The following is a 21,523-nucleotide window of genomic DNA, read 5'->3' on the forward strand; positions in this document are numbered from 1 at the left end:
GTTGCATGGTACATGACTGCATTTCACTTAGGTCTGCGTAAGTAACTACTAATGCCTGTAACGCAAAATTACAGTATATTTTTTCATAAAGGACACTAGATAAAAAAACAAGTTACTTGCATTGCTTTACATGACCTTATTTTAATAATTCATAATACTATAATATATAATACCTTATTGTTTAAATAGTCATACTGATAGATACATATCAAACACGTCTACATAAAAACTTGAAAAGTAATTCATTATTAATATAATAGCTACTTGTATAACAAAATGTATTGTATTACTTCTTTATTCTAGTCACTAACTAACGAGTACAACACTAGCACATAAATGAATGCATGACTTTATTGACGTATGACGTATCGGACGTTATTGCTACAGCTTTTCGTAACTTTTGATTTGCTTTGCTAATCAAATGGAGTGAGTGAAGTCATATAGTGCTCGTGCTCGTGGTGCTGATACGTGTGTGATCATAAAATAAATGTTTTTATAACACACAGAAAATTCTGTAGAAATGGCGCCGAATTTTAGTAAAATCACATCAAGGACTGATGTTAAAATTGCACTGGCTGCTTCGGCTGCACTCAGTGCTTGGATTATAAAAAAGTCTCTAAAATCAAGGTAAGCGGTCTAATCAATGAGAGAGATATGAGTTCAAAGGTTTATTTACATATCGTCTTGATTAAAATCTAGTGTTATGGGGTTTTATTATTTTGATTTGAATTGTATAGTAATTCTGTGCTTTTTAACAAATAACTTAATGCTTTTTAAAATACACTTTCGAATGACTTTGCTGCTTAAAGTCATTCTGCAGAAAACATTTTTAGATACATAATATTTTTGTTCACAGTTTCCAATTTCAACTATAAAAAATATTTATTCAATTTCAGCAAACAGAAAAATGCTAAACCTGGCCGCCTGTCACCGGAAGAGCAGATACAATATATGATAAAAGATAAAAATAAAAAAGGACCTCGAGCACAGGTTGATGCTAGATTTATTGAGGAACTTAAAGTATTATGGAAGATAATGATGCCCTCTATGTGGTCCAAGGAGAGTGGGTTTATGGTACTCATAGCCATCTCTCTTATATCCAGGTCTATGTGCGACTTGTGGCTTATTCAGCATACAACATTGATTGAAGGGTAAGTCATTTTGGTCTTTATGTTTGAAAGCATAGCAAATGAGAATACCCTAGGAAGTGATATATGTAGTTAATGATTATTAGAATGCATCTACTGTAATTATTTGATATTGAGAAATATTTACAGGATAGAAACCTCTGTCAATTGTCTTAAAAGTAACATAAACAATTTCAAAATGATTAAATGATGTATAGATACAGTCAACTTCAAATAGTGTATTTTAGAAGAAGTGGTTTAGACACATTTAGCTAAATAATAATAGCTAGTCATACTGTTCTTGAAGTAAAAGAAAACATTTTTAAAAATTGTGATAAACACTGGAGAGACTAAACAATCTATTGGTTTAGACACAGTTTCTACTGATTCTGGGTCCGCCCTTAAAGCCATTGAGTCATTATGCTATCTTTACCTATGTACAGTGTTTATAGACTTCTGTTATCAGTCCAGTGATAACTGGATCTAGTACAAACTGGACCTATAAATAGATAATCACTTGTATCACAATTTATCCTGTTAACAAACTTATGTGTGGTATATTATTATCATTTACATGTTTCTGATTATTATTTTCCTTAATTGTTTAGGGTGTTTAACAAACAAATCTATTATAAATTTGTTAATGATTCAGATTTAGTTTGAATGGTTGTAGTATCTAAAACCTGTATGTTACACATTCTATAATGAAATAGATGTCAATAAATTATATTTATAACACAATTAATTGTTGAAGCATGAAATAAGCCGCTTTTAAGTTTTTTCTTTTTTAAGTTTTGCTTTTGGTTAAAGTCATTGTATTGTTGTCACCAGTGTATCTATAAGTCATGGGTTTGATTCAAATAAAAAAAAACAATCAAATTGGTTCGGGCCTGGTTGCACTTTGTGTCCATTGCTTGTTTGTTTGTAAAGTCCAGTAGTAGTTTGCTTGTATGTTTAACGAAACGAGACCAATTCTTAGTGGAAGAGTGTCTGCATAGAAGAAAATTGGGCTAGGCCACTTTCAGGCAGACCGCCTCAATTTCTACCTAAATCCTGAGATATTGCCGTATACCAAATAACAATTAACAAAATCAAAGAACAAATAAGGTCATTGTTCTGTTTGTGAAGCATTATGCATAGAATATTTACTTATCTACATTGTATGTAAAACATTTGACACTGAACATGCTTTGTCACTTACATGTTGCCTTCATTTTATGTTGAATTTGGGTTTTAAAACAAACTATTTTTTATAGTACATTCTTACATTGTCAGAAATGAAGCTCAACTAATCTATACTATAATATTATAAAGCTGAAGAGTTTGTTTGTTTGTTTGATTGTTTGTTTGAACGCGCTAATCTCAGGAACTACTGGTCCGATTTGAAAAATTCTTTCAGTGTTAGATAGTCCATTTATCGAGGAAGGTTATAGGCTATATATCATCACGCTACTACCAATAGGAGCAGAGTACGGGTGAAAAATGTTACAAAAACGGGGACAATTTTGACCCATTCTCTCTTATGCGACGCAAGCGAAGTTGCGCGGGTCAGCTAGTGATATATAATAATATGGACTTGGCCAGTGTGGTACGCTCAAGGCTAATGCTTTCCTCGTTTGGGGCGAGACCCTTGCCCAGTAGTGAGACAACAATGAGTTAAAAAAGATATGAGTCCTTATTTTTTTACTAAATAAACTTATTTGTAGTAAAGGAATTTAGCAACTGTGCTTGGATTTGCAATATGGTAATATTTTGGGTACTTCAACCATACATTATTGGTGGTTCTAATAAAAAAGGCTTAACATTGATAACAAAGATATTCTCAGCCTAACAAAAGGCACCATTGGCTAGAAATGCTGATGATATATTGTGAATGTTTTCTATTATTTAAATGCTCAGTCTACGCCCCACGAATGTTTTAAAATTACCTCTCGGTTTGTAGTTAATGACAGTGAAAGGGAAACAAACAACATAAACTTTCATATTTATATTATACTAGCTTCAACCGGCGTTTTCGTTCGCGTGGAAAGACTTTCCGGAGTAAAAAGTATCCTGCGTTAATCCAGGTTATAAGCTATCAGTGTACCAAAATTTCATGAAAATCCGTTTCTTTTTGTAAAAGAGTAATTAACATTATAACCATCCATTGTTTCAAACTATCCCATTTATAATATTAACAGGAAAGAAGGATCAGCTTTCCTCACCGCACTTTTTAAAATATTAAATCGTGCGCGGGATTAGGCGGAATCATAATCTATCACCATGGCAAACTCAATCTAAATCTGTTCAGCAGTTTAGGCGTAACAAACACACAGAGTTACTTTTGCTCTTTTTTATTAATAGATTCATATTCATAGTACCAATACGGGATTGTAAAAATAGATATTTTATGAGTCTACGGACTATTGATACTTGTATTACCGATCATACGATACCGTGACGTCATAGAGTCATAGAGAACAAGGCGTTTACAACAAAACCGGATTGTTATCTTAAGAATAAAGGCGTTTGTCTCGTCCTAAACTAGTTTCATGTAAAAACTATATTTTTATGAACGTATACGTTTTATATTGAGGAAGCCGTTATGTACTTTTTTTATTTCAACGCGTTACAGAGGAGTAAGGTCAAAGACCTCTAATTTGAGCGAAAGCTGTTGTAATTCGCTGTTTTCAAAATAATTTGACGGCAATATGAAGTTACTTATTTTGATAAACAGTGAAATATCGTGGGTAGGTTTTCTCTCAACGTACGAAGGATAGACTAGATTTAATACACCCTTAGGTTTAGATTTATATTATGAAAGAATGGCCCATTGTCCCTAAGAGTCCTTACGCGTACCCGGCATAGTTTCCGATATGTGTGCTTGCATTTATTGATGCCGATGAAACCTTTTCCTGGCTGAATGCCGATTTCACGCACGAAGAATACGAGTAAAAGGGCAAAAGAAATCAAGTCTTTTGCATAAAAAACTCCCCTGTTATTATTTGTAAACATAAGAATACACCGTCAGTGTTTTCACGAGATTACAGCCTGGTGACAGACGGACAGCGTACTTTTAGTAATAGGGTTCCCGTTTTACCCTTAAGGTATACTAACCAACCTTAATATTTACAAATTCAAGAAAAGAAATTAAGAATGTTGGTCATATTTCAAGAGAATTTCTCAAAAATAATCCAAGGCCGCAATAAAGCATATAACCTAAGCAAGTTGTTATTTTCTATGCCGTGTTAGTAGGTGAGCATTATACAACGCACTTATTGGTGTCGTAAAAAACTTGTTTTGGAGTTTATACTTTGGACTTGCGACTTTAGATTTCGATGTGGTGATGAGCCAATGAGTAATGTATGAACTTTGGAACTGGTCAAATTATTAGACGCGGTTCCACGTAACGAATGATCTAGGTACCTTACCTACCTACCTACTAGGTATTTTGTTATGGAAATCGTTGCAATTATTAAACCGCAAAAAGTACCTGGTAGATATACAGACGAACGCGTTTATAATATTACTAGTTTTAACACACTTTTTCCTTTTTACCTGAAAGACTACGCCGTTTTTATTTCTGTTACATCCCATTTTTTTTTTAATTTTCTGTTTTACGAACAATCGTGTAAGCTCAGATTGATTATACAGTAGGTTGTCACTTACAATCAATTTGGTAGCTGTATATGAGCGAAAATATCAACACTATTTTATTAGTATATTTGGAAAATATTATGAAACACGTACTTCAATAAGTGTAGATATGTAAAATTGATTTGATATACCTACTTGGAAGTTACATTGATTGCCAGTTAGTTAAATTTCCACACATTTCTGAATTTTGGATTACCTTATACCTAAACGAAATACTTTCGTTGTGGGAAAATGAACAGTCATAACATAAACTATACAACAATGATTTAGGTAGGTATGATGAAGAGACAGATAGAGAGACTTAAACTTTCGCGTTTGAATAATATAAGTTAGGATTAATAGGACTAGGTACTTAGTATTCTAAATTAAACATATCAAAAATGATATTTAAATGTAAATTACGATTACAGTAAATATAATTTTTATATTAACAAAATTATTCCTGAAGAAAATATTTGTATTTGTATAAATATTTGTAATCGGGGCTGTACCTTTAAAAAAAAATAGTATAAGTGCAACTTTTGCACTGTATACTATGACACATGCCTATGTCATGAATATATGTACATATGAACTTTGCAATGTAATTAAGTCACAATCTTAACACGACATTATGTAACTCATATCTCGGTAAATTACTATAATAATTATGTGTTGTTACAGGTCTATAATCACCATGAATTTGAAGGAGTTTAGGAGGCTACTAACACACTTCTTCATATCTATGCCTATTGTAAGTATTTTATAATTTCTACTAAACAAAATTGTATGAAAACGAGTGGCTTCTTCGACTTAAAATTATGCCTTTTTTCCCTGTACACTCACTTTTGATATAAACAAATGTCGTTTATAATTTTTATGATAAACGATGAACATCGACGACACGTTTTTATGATCATGACTTTTAACTTTTTTTACTGATCGGGCCAAAAAGTCTTTTCTGATTTTCCTGATGAGAATTTCTCAGAAATTTCCCAGAGTGGAATTTGAGATAGAGCTTCGTGCCTCGAAAAGCATGTAGAGCCGTCTTGAGCCTGATCTCTCACTGGTCGTGTCGGTTTAGCCGTCCCACCGGGCTATGAGAGTATGGGAATAGAGAGTGTACCTGTGTATTGTGCACACACTTGGATATTATTAACAAAGTCCTGAACAGTAGGATGGTTTCTACTGTCAACTTTTATAATAAAAATTTTAATCATTCATCAAGGAATCAAGGAACTACTAAATATAGTAATACAAATCAGTTATTAATTTCTAAATACAACCGTTATTATCACGGCTGTCGTATCAGATAGCACGTGTTTGTGGTTCGCAAGACAAGTGATTCATAATAGATTATTCATAATATTCATGTACAAATAACATATTTACATGATAACTAGTTTCTGCTTGTGACTCCGCGTTAAAAAGATTTTAGCCGGCGATTCGCGCCAAGACAGAGATAGTAGACCGACACATGAGACGGCGACCGGAGTCTGCGACCGCAACATTACTTACGATCTTTCTCCGGACCCCGATCTCGCTAGCGAAATGTTTCTTATGCATTAAATTAAGTCAAGTAGTTACTAGTACTGGTTTAGCCGCACGTTTGGCGCAGTGGTTACAGTGGTCATCTCGCCGCAATTACCGTAGCGCCGCGTGTGGAGGGTTCGAATCCCACCCGGACAATTTTTGTGTAATGCGCACGAGTATTTTTTTTGAGCCTTGTTGGCAGTGTATCTATACAAGTATGTATTTAGAAGTATATAAGTATGGTTATCAATTATTTGATTACCATAGTACAAGCTCTGCTTAGTTTGAAATCAAAGGGCCGTGTGTGGGTTGTCCAATGATATTTATTTATTTAAGTAACGGTTGCAGTCTTTTGTCTCGGTTTCCTGTCTCTGTCGTCTCGAACCGCCGTCTTTATGAGTATTCTGTATGTTAATCCGGTTTATAAAATGTGTTTACCAAAACTCATCAAAGACCGGTAAATTTTGCGCGAAAAAAATAGATTATGGCAGAACTTCCGGGTCAACACGGCTATATATTTTTTCTGACTGGTGGTCTCTACTACTAAGTATTAGAATATTCTCAGTAGTTCGGAGTTTGGAGTCGTGCCCGGTATACGGTACTGGGCTGGCCCCCTATTACATGGGACTAATGTTGATAATGTCCAAATGTGCGTGTATTTCATACACCTCTGCCTACATCTTTGGGTATATTGGGTAAAACCGGTGTAGATATGTATTTATTCCTTATTTGGAAGTAACTTTCTGATAGAAAATATATTATTTTACAAACGAGGAAAAATCTTTATTTTAAAAAATTACGTCATTATTGCACAAACTGATTGTTGTATACCTAACTATTAAGCATTTTTTTAAGAAGAAAAAACTGAATGATGAATTATTGACTAAAGTCATTACGATTATAAATGCCTTGTTTTTAGGTAAGTAATCTTATTTTCTAGTGAATTTGTACATTGCACATACATTAACTTTTTCAAAACAAATAAAATAAATGTATAACAATTAAGAAAATTTATGACCTCCATTTCTACAAACGACAACAAATTATTTCTACTATGTTAGATGCAATCTTAATGATATAAGTTAAACCTGTTTTTCCACGTGTCAAATTATTTTTCCAATCTACGAACATATACAATACCTAGTAGGTACGTTATATTGAAATACAAAAATTCGCACTGCTAGGCATGGATCTCTTCTCGGTAGTAGGGAGGAGCTAGACCAATAGCTGTCAAACCCAGAAAAGGACATTTTTATGGCTAAACGGTGGGCTCCCATACACAACCCCGCCCCGAAAAAATATAAGGCCTGCAGTGTATGTCATCGCCGCTCTTGAATGTTTAGACTGAATCGATTCAGTCAAATCGAATTCGATATGACCTAAATCGATTGAACCCAAAAGACTTATCCGATGGGCACAAGTCGAACAAGTGCAGTAACTGCTTCGAGTCGATTTCGTTGTTCGATAAAAATTGCCGAACCGAAAGTGCCGAATCGAATATGTGTGTAGCTAGTCTTAAGAAGCTGGGCATTATGATTAACAATTTTCCCTTACTGTAGTGATAAACAAAGGTTGTTTAATTTCAGATCTCGTTGGTAAACAACATGTTGAAATGGAGTATAGGAGAACTGAAGCTGAGACTTAGGACTAACCTCACATTGCACTTATACCAACAATATTTGAAGTAAGTACCTTTATCCCAGTGTCATTCTCGAAGATCTTTGACAGTCGTTGCCAGTAGTCAGCGGCTTGAAAGTCTGACAACCAGTCTTACCGAAGGGTATCGTATACCCAAGTAATAACCCAAGTAACAGAGTTGTGGAGGTCCGATAGGCAGTCCGGTGAGACTGGAAGCCGCCTCCAACGAAGAAAGGCTAGGCTGACCTTAATATCTCTGTGACTTTACCTTTTACTGCCTTTGTGACGTAGTCGGTAGTGTATGTGCCTGAAAATGAGAGCTCGGGTTCGATTCCCAGCTAGGGAAAGTACTATTTGTCTTTTGTGATTATTTTTAGAGCACATCTCAAAAGTAGCTAGGAGTTATTGGGACTTTTCTGCCTATTTATCGATTTATAGACTACTTTTATTTTGTTAATAAGTTTCTCATGCATCCAATGCCCTTATTTCTGTAATCAACGTTATATACCTACAGATTTGGAAAATAAGTAAATTATTTTCTTGCGCGAACTAATCACTTACCTATCTTGTTATTACGATGTGGAATATATTATGAGATTTACAAGCGCAGGCAAGGTAACCTGTATTCTAAAGTTCTTTAACCCATTAGCTGATCCATGAATCACAGATGCACGATATGACTATTTAATTATGCCTACTACACAGTACCGTGTTTTGCTACCACTCGAATCAGACACTCTTTATGAAACTATAAAAAACGCTTTTTAGTATAAAAATGCTACCGTAATGACGTCACAAGTCTACCCTTGTGACGTCATTAGCTAGCACTAGCGTTTTCTTCGAAATCAAAATAGTGTTTAATATAATAATATGTTGTCTCAGTCTTCAGTAATTTAAACTTTACATATTATAACTAAAGAACATATTTAAAGCGTTTAAGATGTAGGTACGTTTTATTAATACAAGTATATTTTTCTCGTTAACCTGCTAGTGCGACGACCTCCGAAGCGCAGTGGTTAAGGTGGTCGACACTCTACTATCATTGCCTTGGCAAGTCGTGGGTTCGATTCCAACACGGAACAGTTATTATGACGACCCACAAATAGTTGTTTCGGATCTGGTTGTACTTTGTATACGTTGTTTGTATATTTGTAAAAGTCCCGCGTAAAGAGAACAAAAACAAGAGAAATATATAATAATGATACCTACCCTATTTCCTTCGTTACAATGTAATAAAGCAATTTAACTAAAAGTCATTGAATTATAAAACAAAATCGCTCAGTTAATGTGTATGAACTGAACGAAGGATCGCTGTGCGTCGGCTTTGAATTGATTTGCATCTTTTTAACCTAAGACCGTCTACGTATGCTTGAAATATAACGCGTTTAGGTAAACTAAAATTGTTTTCATGTTAAATAACGTCTCAAATGAAAAGGAAAAGATAAAAATATTGTTTGAATATGAATTTCTGAAGTAATTTCTATGTGAAAAGGGGACTTCTGTTTTCGATTGTTGACATTTTCAACCAAAGCAGGATTATTATTTCTAGATAAATCTATGGGACGCTTGCAAATCTCATTGTTGCCCATATTATGAATTCCCGACAACTTGCACTACGCCTAATCACATTTTTTATGGTGAAAAATGCTTTCCGCGATTATTGTATAGGGGGAAATCCAAAACTATTAATAGTATTGCTATCTATCGCTGATAGTCTATCAAATCAATGCTATTTCAAACTATTCTACTATTTTTAGACATTTAAATAAGTATGTCTTTATTTAGTCATTGATAAAATTTACGCTATTTTGTGAAGGTCTGCTTGGTTTAGTTTCATATTAGCTTCTGTCCGTGTTTTCGTCCAAATTAAAAGGTTTCTCGGTATAAAAGTATCATCCAGATTATAGACTATATGTGTAAAATTTATCTAAATCCATTTAGTAGTTATGCCTAAATATAGTAACAAACATCTATACAGACGTATTATGAACATAGTTCTTTTTTTTTAATATTACTTTGCATTCGTTTTTAGGGTTTCAAATAATTCTGCCTGTGTCCAATTCAATAAGAATCTTTTTTCTTGAGAGTCAAACAATCGTACAAACTCTTCCATCTATAATATTAGTAGGAAGATAAGACCCAACGGGAGGTGATCATAGACTAAACAAATAAACATAAAATCGCTATCATTGATGAAGGTCAATACTGTTTCAATTGCGGCTAGTATCTCGCTAATAAGTGTTTGATAACCTATCCTGTAGATTAAGTGGCAGCTAATATATCAATACAGCTGGCAAAATTCCACCTAAAAACTTTTCTTTACTCATTCAGTAGTATTTTATTTTATTAATTTTATATCCAGGCGCCCCTAGCCATAGTTGTGCTCACTGGTCGGTAAACGATCTGTGGGTAAGCAACCCTTGGTGCGGTCATTCCATAGATGGGCGACCGCATATTGGTATTTGAACTGGGCATCACCGTGCTTCGGAGAACACTCCAGTCGTTAAGCCAAGTCAAAGACCTTTGGGCGGTTTGAACAATTTTGACACTAGATTGACCACTAACCATACGATAAGAAGAAGATTTTATTTTAGCTATTCTCTGTGCTTTATTTGTATACAACAGAACTTAAAACTATATCCGCAGAACATAATTGTTGTCAGATCTATATTTTATGTACAGAATAAATATATATTGAACGATGTCCACTTGTTCACAGTGTTTGAACTGCAATTAACTGTGACTGTTAAATTATTATATTTCCAAGAATAACTATAGTCTAGCCACTTAGTAAAGAGTCTTTTATGCAAGGTTCGCGGCTCGCGGAGGTATACAACATTCAGAATTTAGAACATCAATCACCCACAGACTTATGGAGCTGACTGTGGCCTGTTTGATACAGCTACTTTATTTAAATACACAGATTTAATATAAGTACTAAAGAAAGACAACTCCTACACTAGGAATTGATCTTGTGTCGCGGAGACTTTTACAAACTTACAACAACGGACATAAAGAACAACCCGACCGGAAACAACTGTCTGTGGATCACACAAATATTAGTTCCGTGTGGGAATCGAACATATGGCTTTACAACTCCCATGGGGAGTGGCGACCATATTAATTATTGCACCACGGAAAAATAATCTACATAAATCGTGCATTCCGAGATTCTCTAGTAAGTTGTCGTACTAAAACACTATTTAATTTAGTATATTAAAGCCTCGTGTACGTACAAAGACACAAGAAGATAAATATTACTTACTGCATAAAATTAAAATAAACTTAAGTAATGTAACAACGCCACATTCGCTAGTAGTTAATTATGCAGACTTTTTATGCATCGTAGATTTATTCGTTACCGAACAGTCATATTTTATTTTTATTTTGTTTCTTGTAATGTAAAATATTGAAAGTATAGTTTGCGCTAAGTAATCTACGTGGTTTTAACTACCCATTGGTAGTAATTTTAGCACATAAACTCATATTATATATTCTCGCTTAATGTATACATTTCTGCCTGACGTTTTTAGTTCACTATAGCAGAATAATGCCACCTTCCACAAATAGACGATGATTCGAACCCGAGGCAAAACCAATTACTTTTCCAAAGTTATGCGTGAAGTAGAAATAATTTCAATGGTTCTAAAAGTGAAGAAAAATATCGTCACAGTCCTTGAATTAATGCAAAGTCCCCGTACTTGGCCATCAAGGCCTTAGCCTTCCCTCATTACGGGAGGAGATCCTTGCCAAGCAGTGAGACAGTAATGGCTTAAATTTATTATTTTTTAATAGCAGCAGTTTGTTATATCCTTCACAAAGACCCTACCCAGTTTCATGAAGAACGACTATCGTTTTGACGTGAAAAAGTAGAACTAAACAAACCCTTTCTTTACTATATTTGTATGAAATCACTTCGTGTGAAATTCTAATCTATAAAGCTTTAATAACCCTAGCACGACGAATACCCGAGAAATGTTATATTATTTTACACAATAATGTTATCCTTGTTACTATAAATAATTAATTTTATGCATGAATTGCCATTATCGTGCATGTATTTTTAATCTTAGCGAATGTTACCATTCAATATGAATCCATAAAATTATGCAAATTTTAAACGATTCCGTAAATACGTTTGCCTTATACAGTTTATATGGAATGTAAAAAATGGAACAAACGAAAATATTGTTATATCTACTACTTACTTTATTTTTATGATTTAATGTAATAATGAAAACTCTATTAAACCTGTGTCTAAACTTAACTGCATACAGAAAAGATTCAGTGTACAAAATTCGTGAGGATGAATAACCAATAATAACAAAAGCAACCATGGAAAATTACTTGAGTCTTTTAGTATTTTAAATAGAACTCGACTCTTTTAAACCTCAAGCGTTAAATAGAGCTCGAGACCTATTAAAAGCTTGAATCTTAAAAGTGCTCGAGTTTTTTCGAACTGTCAAAAATTCGAGCTAATTACAATTCTACATGTTAATGGGTCACTAAAAAGTAAAACTTATTGTAATTAGTCTATAATTAATTACACGTACTCGGCCAGGTCGTGACACCTCCGTTGGCAATGATATTTAATTATACGTACACATTTCCTCTTATATTAGTTCTAAATAGTTGAAAATAACTGATATTGATGCTATTTCATACTATCTTACTAATAACTATCTGCAAGGGAAAGTGACAGCAAAATTTCGAAATTTACCGTAAAAATTCCATCTGATAAGCTATCTTGATACTAATTAAGAATTTATGAACACTTACACATCGGCAACAGCCAGAGCGACGAGCTTTCGCCCAATGTTGCCAGTATGTGAAACTATATTTATTATACAGTACATGCTTAATTGTTTCCAACCCGCACTTGGCCAGTGAGCTGGATTCACGACCTAAACCCTCCCTCATTGCGGGAGAAGACACTTGCCCAGCAGTGGGACGTTAAATGGATTAGATTTATTATTTATTTCTTACTTAATAATGTATATCCTGTATGACAAGATGTATGGATGAGAATGAGGCAAGGAAAGTTTGTAAAGATCGTACCAAGTGGCGACTTTGCCTACCCTTATGAGAAAAACTCATGGTATTATAAATGTACTAAACATTTTTACATACTTGCAGGGGCTTCACATACTATCAAGTGTCAAACTTAGACAACCGGATATCGAACGCGGATCAGCTGCTGACGACAGACATCGAGAGGTTCTGCGACACCGTGGTGGACCTGTACAGTAATATCAGCAAGCCCATGCTGGATATAAGCATATACTTGTACAGACTTACTGTTAATTTGGGCCCTTCGGTAAGTTGCATAGACCCACAACTATTATACACTACCGACCCCTTAAGACAAGAACAAAGTTCGAAAGATTTGTGTTTTTATTTCTTTTTTTTTGTGTCAGTACTAGGGGATTGGGGTTGGTATTGCCTTCGTTGGTAATAATTATGCTCTACATTTTTTTTTAATGTAGTTCATAGGTTCGATAGTGCCCATAGTAGGGGCTGAAACTTGTCATGTATTATAATCGAGGTTTGTACTCATGCCTGTAACTAAAACCATCAGATCCCAAATCGTAAAGCCTTGTTTCCACTTGCATATGCAAGTTTAACAAAGTTATTAATGGGTCCGTTCCTCACGGAGGAAATCGGACTTTAATAAGATCAAATGCGTAAACTCTAACGATTTATTTTAATGAATCAGTCAATATGTTTTACAGTTGTCCTTATACAAATTTAGAATTAATACATATTTATAGCTAAATAAACCACAATTTGCGTGTATCTAATATTATTATACGATTCTAACCAATTACGATAATAACTGCAGGTAAATGTAATATTCTGATGTAATACACGTTTATTTAGTAATTAAATTAGGCCAATTAGTGCACAGTCCCTAACAGCTTGATAGGTAACTATGAGGCACAGTTTCGATTTCTAGATAGTGTATTAAAAAAAACCCGAATCATTAGAAAAAAAATGTATCCCATAGATGTTCCACAAAATATTATAAATTTATTCATAAGGAAATGTAAAAAGGTACGCCATTTATTATCATATTTAATAAGAAAGGGAATAATATAATTTAAATTGTTTGTACGTTCTTAAAAATATTATATACTTACCTACTTCATATTCAGCAATACATTCTTTATTCTACAAAACCTTCATTATAAAATAATAATGTTTTATTTCCAGACACCTGGTATTATGATGGCGTATTTGCTGTTATCTGGAGTTTTCCTCACCTATCTAAGAAGGCCAACTGGTAAGACTTACATAATTATTCGGTCTGGGAAAAAGTCTTATCGCAATTTAGTATGTATGAACTTGTAATAAAATCTCTTTGGCTTCAAAAATCACAAATGAGTACACGGTTCATTAGGTTTCTTTCAGTGAGCTCGTGATGTACCAAATATCGAGCTTTTTTGTGTAGAGCAAAGATTTTATTACAAGTTCATACATACTTTAATGCGAAAAGACTTTTTCCCGACCTAATGTTATTATATTATCTATACTAATAATATAGAGCAGAAGAATTTGTTAGCTAACACTAACCTTAGGTACTAAAAAATACTACAGATACTAAAAGGGCAAGCTGCCGCTAGTAGAATACACTTTTAAATATCTGTGAGATAGCTTATCAAATAGAATTTTGGCATTAGCTTACCCAATTAAAATGATATTCTTTTTCAGCTAAAATGACGGTACACGAACAAAAGCTTGAAGGTGAATTCAGATACGTGAACTCGAGACTGATTACATATTCCGAGGAAGTGGCGTTCTATCAAGTAAGTCATTGTTTTTATTTATTACTTCATGTGCCATTGAAATAACTAACGCGACCTTTTTAACCTTCGAGTTTTACGTTTTTAAACTCAGGCCCAATTTTTCAATTGATTGTTTTTTTATTTTAAGAATAAATTTGAAATGTAATGTTAAGAAAATATGTCCACAATGCTACAATTATTGTTTGAATAAAGTTACTTGATGACGAAAAACTGGCCTAAAAAGAATAGTACTATATAGTTTTAGTAAATTTTGTTCAATCTGCCAGGGATGGGCAAGAATCTACTCCCGTATCAAGAGAGGGAAAAGGCCTTGAATCCAAACATGCTTTAAAAATCAGTATCCACAAATAGCTGTGTCAGTCTATTGTCTAACTAATATAAAATAGTTGATAACTTACCCTATAGGCTTACTAAAAAGCCTTTTTGACGTTTCACAAAGAGTACGTCACTTGCCTAGTTATTTAACTGGTGTATTGTATTCACTTGTTTGCGTGTGTGTCAGGGCAATCACCGCGAACAGCTGACCCTCCTGGCCAGCTTCTACAAGCTCACCAGGCATCTGAGGAACTTCCTCAACTTCAGGGTCGGCATGGGATTCATTGATAATATCGTTGCCAAATGTAAGTAAATATTCTATTAATTATATCAATGTAAAAGTAACTCTTTCTTTTTCTCTCTATCAGCAGTTAATTTTTAATATATTTGTTCCATAGACAACCACTATTTCCAGAAATCATTTTCAACAACAAAAAATTTAGTAAAAGTTATTTTAAATTATCATTTTTTTGGTTTACTTCGATTTATTTCGCATAAGTTCCTTCGGAGAATCTATTTTTATTACGTACAGTCTTTATAGTAAGCAAGAAAAAAATAAGTATAATACATAGTGTCAAAACTTCTTATTATTACCCTAAAAACTTTTTTATTAAAGATTTAATATTTGAACAGACATAGCCATCACGGTTGGCTTCTACGCCGTGTCAAGGCCATTCTTCGCTACGGACCACAATCTACTCACGTCTGTCTCCGAAAATGATAGATTTAAGGTAAGAACTTGTTATTTTTTTGTTACAGAACTATACCTTTTCTGGGTATGTGGTAGATTAAGCAACTGTACATACATTACTTTACATTTATTTAGTTTATTATACTTGGATAGTTGCCTGGGTTAACGAAAAATTAATAAACTCGTACTCTTAAAAGGTTCTTCTAAAAATGCTCAGACTACGTAGCTTTTTTCGTAAATAATGTTAAAATTGTAATTATTACAGACTGAAACATTTTGTTAGAACAATCATTTGATACCAACGAAAATATGACATGGTGACGTCACTACATCGTATTTCTATACTCAAATGTGGTTTTGACATTTCATAAAGAGTAGCTGATTTGACTGGTAGGCAACTACCATATTGTCACCTTAAATTAACAACTCATCATCATGGCGAATAGCATCCCGCGTAGATCACACCCGCACATCAGGGTCTTATTCAGTCAGCTGGGTCTACCTTGCACTTGTACCACTTATTTAACAAATATACAATGTTTCAGCACTACTACACGTACGGGCGCATGCTGGTGAAGATGGCGGAGGGCATCGGTCGCCTCGTGCTGTCGGGCCGCGAGCTCAGCAAGCTGGCCGGGCTCACGGCGCGCGTCACGCAGCTGCGCACCGTGTTACACGATGTTAACAGTGGCAACTACACACGGACCATGGTGGACAAGCAGCCGCATCAGGAGGGAGCCGGTACGTACTACATATAGTTACTACACTTACTTTTGTTTTTTGTCTCTTAAACTTTTTTATACTTAATTTATTTTTATCCACATTCTGATCTACTCGAAGATGATTCCGGGCTTGTTTGAACCACATTTATTTTTAAACGTATTGTGTCCTTATTGTAATCGAAATATAAATCATACACACTCAGCTAAATAAATACAAAAACATTATATGACATTAAGCTTGTTAGCCTCAAAAGCGTAGGTAATAACCACCTTTACACACACACTAACAACTTATCGCGCGTAATCCTGCGCGCTACAAAGATCGTGCGATAGAATGTGTGTAATAGTGGTTAATACATTATAACTTTACAGGATACGAACTTGGTATTAAATGTATTATTTCACTGATGTAAAGAAGTTGCATACGTTTGATACCAATAAACAAAATATTTTACCCAAAACTAAATTTTGTTGGTTTCTAACACAGGTGAGGTGCCAATGCTGCTAGCACCGGGCGCAGGCAAGATCATCTACCAGGATAAAGTAATCAAGTTCGACCGAGTACCGCTCGTCACGCCCAACGGAGACGTGCTCATTAAAGAACTTAGCTTCGAAGTGCGGTGAGTTACATACATATTATGAAATATATTGTTATGTAGTCCTGCATACCGCCGACGCAGTCAAAAATGTTTGTCTATCCAACACAGTTCAAGGCGACTGGTCTAACAATTCGTATCCTACGCAAGTGGTCGAAGGTTCTAATCCAAAACAACACACCAATGACTTAGAAATAATTATTATTTTTTTGGATAACGTCGTGATACCTTGCATATCTAAAAGTGCTTTGAAACAGTTCTGAAAAGCATGCGAGCGCCCCAACTTGTAATCGGAGATACCCCGGAGTGAGACAGCTGAGCTCGTTGATCTCTGTGACTCGGAGAATACGTAAAGCCGTTGATCCCATAACCAAAGTAAACTGGTTTCAATAAAACTAGCCGCCGTAGCCGAAGACCGGCTAGGAGGACATTATTATTACAGTATTATAATTTCCAGGTCTGGTATAAACGTGTTGGTGTGCGGTCCGAACGGCTGCGGCAAGTCGTCCATGTTCCGTCAGCTGGGCGAGCTGTGGCCCATCTTCGGCGGCACGCTCACCAAGCCGCCGCGCGGGAAACTGTTCTACGTGCCGCAGAGACCGTACATGACGCTCGGCACGCTTAGAGATCAGGTACTTATATTACATTAATAACCTTTTTAAAATATAGGGTTTTTATTCGTCAATGTCTTGTGTGACAAATAACTTAAACAATTTCGCAATATCTTAGTAAAGGGTTTTTTTGTCTGTTTAGAAAGAATTGAACGCCCGTTGCGTCCTTCAATTCTATATTATTGCAAGGACTTTTTCGCTTCGATCGCTCGATTGGAAAAACATCTTCGTCTTCTGCTCTAGGTCTCCATTGTTCTGTTTGCTTTCTTACTGCAACTTGTGTCTGGAGACACCTATTATTAATTATTACTTTTTGTTGAGTCAGCTGATTTTGACGATTCTCCGTTTATTAATTAATTAACAGGTTTCCAATAAGATTCATATAACGAATAAATAAAATAATAATAAATATCTTTATTTACGAAAAAAACTTAGATAGAAGTAGTGTAACATTCATGATGATAATTATTCAACAATTTTGTTGGCTCCAATAAAGTGAGCGATGTTCTGTTCTCCTGTATTAAAGATACAAAGTTTATAATATAGCATATTTTCATCGCAGATAATCTACCCACAAACCCGCGAGGAGATGGTCCGGCGCGGGGGGAGCGACTCCCGCCTGCTGCAGTTCCTGCGCGTGGTGCAGCTGGAGTACCTCGTGCAGCGCGAGCGCGGCCTGGACGCCGTGGAGGACTGGATGGACGTGCTGTCCGGCGGGGAGAAGCAGAGGATCGCGGTACGTACTATACCTATATATTTTTATTATTTATGGTTAATTCACTGGAGTAAAGAAGATACATACGTTTGGTATATATGATGTCAATCTGGTGTTAAAGTTGTTAAGGCCGTCCATTTTTTTTCCTTTGATTAACCCGTTTAACGATTGCTTTCTTAATTGATAACAACCGGAACCGACTAACGCGTCCTTCAAAGCTCAGATAGCTTCAAGCTAAGCAGCAACACTTCAATAGAATATAGGTGTGCACCAAAAATTTCGGATCGATTACTGACCAATCAACACAACTGGCTATGAGTGCCGAGTAAAGTAAACTCTTATATGGAATTTAACGGACTGCATATGCTAAAGCATATCCCAACTCTTAACTCTTTATCTTTTTGTATGGGAAGTGAATCAAGTACTTATTTATATAAAAATGTTGTATCTATTTCCAGATGGCTCGGTTGTTCTACCACGAGCCGCAGTTCGCGATACTGGACGAGTGCACCAGCGCCGTGTCCGTAGACGTTGAGGGACAAATGTATCAATACTGCCGAGAGGTATTATAAAGAATTTAACATTTTTTAGCAAGCCTTGTAAAAGTGAAAAATTGAAAAGACTTAAAATAGTTCTTGAAAGATTCTTCCCCAACCTACACTTGACTGGTCAGTAGGAGTTATTACAGAAGGAGACTCTGATACAACAGTGGGACAGAAACGGGTTAAATTCATACTTAAAGGATGCGCATTCATAACAAATTTGTTAGAGATTGGACAGTCTCCTCCCAGTAACCTACTTAAATTACATAAAGGACATTGCTTATTTGCAATGTGTTCTTATAAAACTACTACAATCTAGGAACCTAGTCATCTACTTGAATATAAAAATTCCAGACACCTGGTTTTTATAACAATGAATAATAAACATAATTCCTCTCAGGTCGGTATATCTCTATTCACGGTGTCACATCGCAAGTCGCTATGGAAGCACCACGACCACTACCTGCAGATGGACGGTCGCGGCGGCTACGTCTTCGAAGAGATTGACAACGAAACGCAAGAGTTCGGATCCTGATCACTTAACGTTTAAATATTTGTATAACTATAAAATATGTATACGTGCCTACCAATTTGATTATTGACATCCATACTAAACTTTAACGGTCTCTGTGGTTTATGTAAAGTCAAAATCCATAAAGTTAATTGTTTCGGGTCTGGTTGCAGTTTGTGTCCATTGTCTGTATGTTTATAAAAGACCTCGCGATTTTAGCAATTCTTAGTGCAAGAGTCGTCTTTAAGAAAATAAAGAAAAAGTAATGCGTATTTCTGTGTTTGTATGATACGCTTTCAAAGCTTAACGCTAGAGGTAAAACAACTAGTTAAAACTAAAGTAAACAGACAGTTAAAACCACTGTGTCAATGTATATAAGAAAAAACAGTGATATTAAGTAATATGATGTGTTAACCGGCCCGAGTATGTATTTCTGCTAATTTTATTACGTATCGGCTGTACAAAGAGCAATAACAAAAGGGTTGTGATTGCTTTTTTCTACTTATTTATTGTAAAGTGGTTAAAACTTTATTCCGCTTATTCGGATGTCAATATATTAAATTGTAGGCACTGATACAAGGCGTCAAACGCCCGGCTATAGATAGATCAATTTAACTATTTATATTCAATAACACTGACTTGTTGTATTTTTCTTCACAATTATGTACGTAAAACGTTGAAACAAAAATATGGTAAGTTTTAAAGTATTCAATCAGTGAATAAAATGATGACCGAAAGGCTTTCGCAATGAGTTCAAAATACTATTTATTTTTTAATTTTATTTATTATTTGATAACATTCATATTTGAATCTGTTTATTCTTCTTTTCTATGTTCAAAATGTTTAATTATAAATTTATTAAAAATTGTTATTAATAAGAGAATAATTAATTAATAATTCTTTATATTATGTATTGGGAAGTTTTTTTCGCTTATTTATATGAACCCAGCATTGTGATCATGTTATGTACCTGCACATTTTAATATGAAAGATGTGGCTAGACTTTCCTTAATACTCTTAATAAAACCTTTAAAAGATAATAATTTAAGAAAATAAAGATATCCTAAGAAATATTTTTTTACCAATAAAATTAATTTACATTTAATAAAGAACAAGGAATCAGCACCATATTAATCTAAAACTATTTATTTGTAAGCAATAAAATGTGTATAGAAAAAAAAATGTTATTCTACTTTCTTGAAGACATACTTTATGCTAATGCTTGAAGCATTTGTTTACGGACATTGTACAATACTGATCGATGAGAAAACCCATTACTTGTAGTATTTCCTCAATCGTTTAAATTATACTTATTATGTTTATTGTAAAATTACGTGTATTCGTCGAACAAGCAAGACAACATTATGACAATTTATTTATTATCTTCCAAATAAATTATGAATTCGTCATATTTTTAATCGTTCTATTTAGTTAATGATATGTCAGAAAAATCATAAATCATGTATTACTTTTGTAGTAATGAGTCAAGCAAGCAATTACCTGTTTTGTAAGTAATTTATATGACGTCACTTGTATTTACAATGAATTGACCAGCCTTCTTTGTATTTACTTGTTTAGTTATTAGTACAATGTGTTTTGTTTAACATAAAGGAAATGTTATATTTTTCATTAATTGCTATGAATGTGTCACAAAATATCATGTTATTAAATAAAATCATTCATGACAAAGTCATAGACATGAAAATAATTGTTGATCAATAATAAAATACTTAAGTAAACATAATTAAATGATTCTATCATAATTTAGTCCATGGCCTCAGTTAAACATGCGTTTGTTTAACAAAGGCGACAATGACGCGGCCTTGCTATTGAACATTTGTCTTCAAATCGATATTGCATAAAATTAACGAGGCCATCTTATCGCCCGACGCCATACTGTGTGCTTGTGAGACCATGGCCGACCTCGTAATTGTTCTGTGAAACGCTGCGATATAACTTTTGCTGTGATAGATGTTAAGTTTTATTATTATTATCGTGTTGGTGGTGCTGGGTCAATAAAGAAGGTTGAGGAACCTGTTTTACTTATTATTTATTTAATTTCCCATAAACCCAAATTCCATGATAATCTCTCACAATTAGT

General features: G+C 34.4%; 1 protein-coding gene across 1 annotated transcript; it reads left to right on the forward strand.

The window, feature by feature from the left end:
• Nucleotides 1-356: 356 nt before the first annotated feature.
• Abcd3 (ATP binding cassette subfamily D member Pmp70) lies at nucleotides 357-21,468 on the forward strand. The gene is made up of 15 exons (XM_076114793.1): nucleotides 357-627; nucleotides 897-1,151; nucleotides 5,427-5,496; nucleotides 7,862-7,959; nucleotides 13,050-13,230; nucleotides 14,127-14,196; nucleotides 14,625-14,719; nucleotides 15,222-15,339; nucleotides 15,668-15,765; nucleotides 16,271-16,466; nucleotides 16,935-17,067; nucleotides 17,501-17,675; nucleotides 18,217-18,390; nucleotides 18,828-18,932; nucleotides 19,312-21,468. Exons 1-15 carry the CDS (start codon nucleotides 521-523, stop codon nucleotides 19,444-19,446), a joined length of 2,010 nt encoding a protein of 669 aa, XP_075970908.1. The 5' UTR covers nucleotides 357-520; the 3' UTR covers nucleotides 19,447-21,468.
• The last annotated feature ends 55 nt before the right edge of the window (nucleotides 21,469-21,523 follow it).

The sequence above is a fragment of the Anticarsia gemmatalis genome, chromosome 5 (genome assembly GCF_050436995.1).
Source record: "Anticarsia gemmatalis isolate Benzon Research Colony breed Stoneville strain chromosome 5, ilAntGemm2 primary, whole genome shotgun sequence".
In the NCBI taxonomy this organism is placed as follows: Eukaryota; Metazoa; Arthropoda; class Insecta; order Lepidoptera; family Erebidae; genus Anticarsia; species Anticarsia gemmatalis.

Excerpts from the sequence above, each read along its gene's own strand:
- Abcd3 (XM_076114793.1), top strand. The coding sequence starts at position 521 with ATGGCGCCGAATTTTAGTAAAATCACATCAAGGACTGATGTTAAAATT. Across the intron at positions 14,720-15,221 it reads AGGAAGTGGCGTTCTATCAA|GGCAATCACCGCGAACAGCT; the intron begins GTAAGTCATTGT and ends CGTGTGTGTCAG. Across the intron at positions 16,467-16,934 it reads GCCGCATCAGGAGGGAGCCG|GTGAGGTGCCAATGCTGCTA; the intron begins GTACGTACTACA and ends TTTCTAACACAG.